At 42.5% G+C, this 6,557-nt stretch overlaps 1 protein-coding gene and 1 long non-coding RNA gene across 2 annotated transcripts in view; one reads left to right on the forward strand and one right to left on the reverse strand.

Moving 5' to 3' along the window:
• The first annotated feature begins 1,488 nt into the window (after positions 1–1,488).
• The window catches only part of LOC147171785 (uncharacterized), a 6,232-nt gene continuing 1,163 nt past the window's right edge, over positions 1,489–6,557 (forward strand). Inside the window, exons 1-3 of the long non-coding RNA XR_015095350.1 lie at positions 1,489–1,642; positions 2,170–4,909; positions 4,983–6,557. The exon at positions 4,983–6,557 is cut by the window's right edge and continues 1,163 nt beyond it. This is a non-coding gene — a long non-coding RNA (uncharacterized LOC147171785). The remainder of the gene's footprint in view (positions 1,643–2,169; positions 4,910–4,982) is intronic.
• The window catches only part of LOC147171786 (eomesodermin-like), a 29,870-nt gene continuing 25,305 nt past the window's right edge, over positions 1,993–6,557 (reverse strand). The window contains exon 7 of the mRNA XM_086078186.1: positions 1,993–5,594. Within this exon, the coding sequence (XP_085934312.1) occupies positions 4,820–5,594 (775 nt within the window). The 3' untranslated portion in view covers positions 1,993–4,819. The remainder of the gene's footprint in view (positions 5,595–6,557) is intronic.

Consider the following 6,557-nt stretch of genomic DNA (forward strand, 5'->3'; position numbering starts at 1 on the left):
TTGCATAAAAAGGGGGACACCTGGTACCACCTCTCATCTACCAGGCCGGCCGGATCCGCAGCGATCCCACCACCTGCGGACCACCGGACGACCCAACCTGAGGGCCACATCTGCTGAATCCAGTGCCCGGTTGTCGAGTCAGAGGACATCATTCAACGGAGATTGAGTCAAGTGCCCTTTTCCTGGGCATCATTCCACGAATCATATTTGCGGGCAGAATAATCCTGGTGACAAACAAAAGGATTTGGTTGATAGGGTTTTTACCCAATGCAAAGTAGTTTTTCACAAGCACTCTTTTATTTATGGGTTTTAACCACAAGGGCCAGATCAAGAGAGAAAGCCGGGTTTTAAACTTTGTTTTGAGCCAGGCCAAGATGGGTGTGTGGTTGTCCCGTAAAAGGAAAGTTGACGATGGGGCAGAAGTCGATCCCAAGGTTCTATGCAAAAAGTTGATAAAGTCCAGACTCTTTATTGATTTTAGTTTTTACAAGAGAGCAGGAGATTTGGATAATTTTTGTGAGATGTGGACTGTTAACGGGGCACTATGCGACGTGAATGAGGAGGTGCTATGTTTTAGTGATGTTCTGATGTAAAAGCATATTATTTTTATTTTTTTATCTATTTATTTAATTGCTCTTGCCGAGCTGTGTGTTATGAAAATAATGTAAATAAGTGCGGCAAATAAATGTCATTTAACAAAATCAAATCTTCTTCTTCTTCTTATTATTATTATTATGGTGATATTTTTTTCTGGCTCGTGGTCTTGAAATTGGAACTCTCAAAACTGGAACATGTTACACAACTCAGTAACAGTAATAATATTACAAAAATATTTTGGGTAACTCGTTATATTACTTAATTTGTAATATATTACTGCATTACGCCCTACACTGATTTTAGTATACTCAAAAGCAGAATCATACACATTGCAGGCATGCACCACACGACATTAATCAGGAAACAGATTTTTGAATGCCTAAACTGAGACCCCGTCAGCTGGCTTTGTTCCTTAAACAAATCTCGTACACACAGAAGGATTTCAAGACTTGCGTGTGTCCAAAAGAAGATGCTGAGGACGTTTAACGGCTGTAATGTATATGCCAAGTCTGGAGTGGCGCTGTAGCACAGCCACAGGGAGTAAACGAAAAGCGTAGAAGAAGAATCAGCGAAGAAGACAAACGTTTTTTTTCCCCTAACTTTATTGAAATCTACACAACAAACATGGATTTGCATGTACCAAAAACCATGTAAAAAAGCAAACACAGAAGTGACAATAGCGGGTGATTCAAGTACAACACCGCTTGTTGAACGTGGGAATAAAGAATCAAAATATTTTGCTGCTAAAGCATAAGCAAGCTAAGGAGGCTGTGCAAAAAGACTACGGCACGGCCATCCACCATTGTTGTTGACAGACTGACGGTTCGTGTGCAGTCACGTGAGAATTGACGCATACGTCATTAAACTACGACAATTCGTCGTCATCGAGCTGCGACCATTACGCCATCACTGGAAGAGTATCCTGCATATGGTGTCCAGACAGACGCATACGTTTTGAAATATTTCCACTCTGGAGGCCGTTTTCAAAAGTGATCAGTTTCAAGCTTCGAAACCACGCCATCGTGTGGACGAAAGGCCTAAACGGGTAAGAAATTTGTGAGGATACATTGAAACTGGCTGAGTTGAGCAAAACGCGTTGCAAGCTAAAATACTATTTGGCATTTAATTCCCCATCTATTCCATAGAGGAAGAGGACAATGCATTTTAATATCAAATATGTGTACATTGCAATCAGGGTTTAGTGTAAGCAGCATACTTTTCTCATATTTGACAAATGAACTAGTTTTATACTTGCCTTCAGTAAATAATCTGTAAACAGGAAACCTCACTGTAAAGCCAAATTTTGTAATGTATGTTGAATTAAATTTACAACCATTGTTTAATACATTTAAACTTAAAACAACATAAAAACAATATATATCCCAAAGTCATACTTCTAAGTCACTTGATGGGGTGGTTAAATGATGCAGGAAAAGTACATATCACCTTGTGTCGCCTGGTTGTTGGCTGCTTTCTTGTTTCAGGCTAAGATGGGCAGTTTTTTACACAAACTCACACCTTCAAATGATCTTTAGTCAACTCTGTTTAAGAGCCAGTCTGATCTTCATGCAGGTGCCAGAGGATTCCAGCTTCCACGAGTACTTTGGCCGACACAACTAAGTTTTTGCTATGCTTTTTGGAGTGTGCTTGCCCTGCTGAATTCTTCATCATCACCACTTCCTCCAGACGGTTAGCTGTTGAGCCCCTTGTTCCACAAGTCCCTCCTTCATTCTCCAGTGGCTCCAAAGGACACCCTTGCCTGGAACATCAGCTTGCTTGCTTCACCCAGAAACTCCCCTTTTTGCTTTCTGCCTGACATTGCTTTAAGACTCTGGTCACATGCACTGCTTATGTCATTAAACACTACCTTAAATCTTACCTTTTGCCACCTTTTGGGTCCACATATAGAGAAATCAGCTATGATAATATCTGTCTACTTACTTTTGACTAGATTTAAAAAATATGTCTGTGATTATTCATTTGCCCAACAAGTCCTCCAACAATAAACGACCATATTGGTCGTTTTACCATGCACCAAAATACGACCAAGTTACGTAGCCTATTGTAGTTTAGTGACCTCTATCTGCCATGTTAAATAGCAAAAAAATAGTACAGCGAACCATAAGTTTAGTCATTGGGACTCAAACCCGGGTCATCTGATTGGAAGACAAACGTCTATTTATTACTGAGCTAACAGGCCGGTAAGTATCAATGTGTTTTTTAGAGTTGACATATATGTCAATTCGTCGTCACCGGGACTAATAGTTGATGTTATAATTTGGATTTCAGTGAGGTTGTATACGTTACGTCTTAACATGAGACACTAATGGTTGAGGTTAGGAAGAGGCTCAGTGAGTTTGTAGTATAGTTGATGTTACAAAACATGTAGTCAACACTAAAACAATTGACCTTACTGTAAACCACACCCGCATGACCTAGTAAATCAATCAAGACACAAGACAATAGGTTAACAATAGCTCCGGGTAGCTAACCGTCTACGCATTTGCTGACTTACTATTTCCTATTAATGCCAACAAAACATTGAAACTATGTGGCAATATAAATTAATTCGTACCCTGCTTGACAGGAACAATGTCCAAAAACTTTGGTTTTGCTGACAATCAGTCGAACTGAGTGAGGCGACTCTGTCTTTATCTGACTTCTGCAGCAGCAGACAGTGATGTGTATTTCGGATTTCCTTTTGTTTTGGGGCAAAATTGCATGGTGAGGGAGTGAAGATACCCTTCACAAAAAAATTTTTAAAGCCCCCCTCTGCTTGCTTTGAAGAGAAATATCGGCGTCATTAAAATACTTGCCTGAGAAATCACAAGAAAGATCTGACAACTTTGCCATTACTGTGGATGCATCTTGACCGGTAAATGTTGGAGGGCGCTGCTCGTCGCATTTAGTGGGCGGGGAGGGGCGTGCCACGGTAAGGTCAATTACTGGCCAATTACATGGGACACTAAAGCCTTGTTCAGATTGCCAGCCCAAATCTGATTTTTAGCCCATCCAGATTGAAAGTGAATGGCTCTTTTGTAGTCTGAACAGTCACATAGCACATGAAATCCGATTTTTGCAGGACAGATTGAAACCCCATGTGGGAGGTCGTTTCATATCCGATTTGGACAGGATGCGTCTCAGTCTGATCAGCTCAAAACACTCAGATTTGACTGTCTGTGACATCACTCTACGCGTGCAAAAACCCAATCAATATCCAATCGGTTCGCTGACGAACTTTTGCAATGCGACGGCAGTCTGAACAGCCAGATTGCATGTACCAACCTCAACGTCATCAAAAGTCCAATATGTGCTCTGCACGGGCGTGGGCATTAAGCTTGATTTATGCTTGACGCATCCGCGAGGTCCGCACGTCTCGGGAGACGTACGTAAATCGGCAAAGTTGTTTCGAGTAACAGTTGTGGCTTTATATTTGATTTTAATTGAATCCCACTTGAACTATGAAGTATAAAGATGATATTTGTGGCATTGATATGATTAATTTAGCCACACAGACGGCTCATTTATTACGCGCGGCAATGACGTGACGTCATTGTTAGAGAGGGGAAAAAAAGGAGAGGTCCCCGTGAGATTAGGCGCTCGAACAGGCTCGCCTCATTTTCACAAAATATTATTTCTTCCTCCTCCTGCATCACTCCTCTGTAGATATGAGATGGTAAAAATATGAGGCCCGACGACGGACTTGTAAAAGTCCGTGGCCCTGACATGCTGGACCATACGTATTTACTTCCGCAAACACAGCGTTGTGAGTGACGTATCCTCTTTTGCGCATGCGGATCACTTTGGGGATGCATTACGTCCACACAGCAGATAGACTGAAGTCGCAATTAATAGGTAATGTGAACGCTTACTCAAAAACAAAATCTGATTTCACCAGAAAATTGGAATAGAGCATTAAGACCTGCAGTGTGAACGTAGCCAAAGTGTTTCAGGGTTTGTTCTCTCTGGACCTGGATTCCCCAACCCTGCCAGTAACTAAACTTATGGTTCACTTTACTGTTTTTCCTCTATTTACATGGCCGATAGGGGTCGCTAAACTACAATACGTAACACTTGATCGTAATTTGGCACATTTCAAAACGACCTATGTGGTCGTTTATTGTTGGAGGACTGTCTTCATTTGCCATCATACAGAAAACACGTCGCAGCAGACAAATTTGGTGTGTGCATGTAACATAAAAGCTGATATGCGACTTTATGCTCAACAAGTTGTGTAAAAGGAAGAGTAAGATGCAATTCCTTTGGATGAAGGTGCTTCCTTGCTATAGGAGTCATTGGCAACAGAGATAAGGTCCTTGCATTTAATGCCGACGGGTGAGTCCTCTGTGCTTGGCCCATGAAGAGACAAACGCCTTTGCTTGCAGGTTGGCGTATAGGAATCACTCTTGTCAAGAGAAAGAGAGGATGGCTGCGTCTCTGCCCAGGAAGATAGCAGGCCTCCACCACTGACCTCATCCTCTAACAGTGGCTTCCCCTTATCAGAGTCTTCTGGGAAACCAGCAGTGGGACTGGGCCTCGGGGACCAAGACAGACTTGGAGTCATCTTTCTCTGGTACGCGTCCCGGGAGCCCCACACAGTTGGCATGTCGCTGAAAGGAGAGTCTGGGTAGTAGCTGAGACCATGGGATGTTTGCATGGACAGTGATTTGATACCATAAGGTAGCAGGGAGTTGGAGCATTCTCCCTCATATGGTGTCAGGTCTAACGTGTGGCTGGCACTGCTGCTAGTCCCATGTTGCATGGAGGTGACAAACCATCGCTGAGAAGCTCCATCTTCCGCCTGTGGTGAGAGGAGGCTGCTGGTTTGAGGCACAGCTCGCTCACTGTTGTAGAAACGGTTTTGTGTAAAGTTATTGATGAACTGGTCCTGTAAGAGGGGCTGCATGGTGTAGCAGGCACTTGGGACAATCTGGTGAGCACGAGGGGAGTCTGTTGGGGAAGGAGTGAGGCGGTCATTGTCTGGAGCTGTGTACATCCTGAAAAACAAAAGCACTCATAAATATACTGAAAAGGACAGTTTACTTTAAAATGAGTCCGTGACCCTTGTGAGGAATAAGCGGTTCAGAGAATGGATGGGCGGATGCAGAGGTGGGCATTGTCATTGACTGGAATTGATGATTGACGGAAGTGGCAACCTTTTGGCGTGTGCTTCAGCACTTTCAGCGAATGTTTGATAATGCAAAGCCTTGAAACAATGCACAGACTGAGCACCAAGTGAAGCAGGATTACTTCTGTCGATTGCGGTGAGTACACACGGTCCTTCTCAATCTCTGTATTTTTGTGAGGCTTCGCATTATCAAGCATTTGCTGAAAGTTGAAGCACACGTCAAAAGGTGGGCACTTCCATCAATCATCAATTCCAGTCAATGACAAGTCCACCTCTGGCACATGCATCTACCCATTTTCTGTCACACTTAGCTTTGACCATTCTCTCTCTCTCTCTCTCTCTCTCTCTCTCTCTCTCTCTCTCTCTCTCTCTCTCTCTCTCTCTCTCTCTCTCTCTCTCTCTCTCTCTCTCTCTCTCTCTCTCTGTCTCTCTCTACTCTTTACTAATCATTTTACAACAGCACCACAAACATATTTTTAATACATAAAGGACATTTACTGTTGTGAAAATCGATCCATAGCTCACTTTCAAACTTTAACTCATTCACTCCCAACCATTTTCACTAAAGCAACCCCCTTCACTCCCAGCTCTTTTACAGGATTTTGACTGATTTTGCAAAGTCCACAGAATATTCAGTTCTATTTCTATAAAAACTACCAAAACAAAGATTAGTCTCTTATTTGTATCGGTTTTGAAGCAATTACCATTATAATATAGCTAAGTTTCATCATTATTCACAAACCTGTTGAAAACACTGGGAAAAAGAGCTTGTTGCAACATGGCCCTGGCTGATCTCTTATACTCTATAGCCACCTGCTGGTCTTTTTTGTTT

This window comes from Leptonotus elevatus, chromosome 6 (assembly GCF_054856555.1).
Source record: "Leptonotus elevatus isolate MCC_2025b chromosome 6, RoL_Lele_1.0, whole genome shotgun sequence".
Lineage (NCBI taxonomy): Eukaryota > Metazoa > Chordata > Actinopteri > Syngnathiformes > Syngnathidae > Leptonotus > Leptonotus elevatus.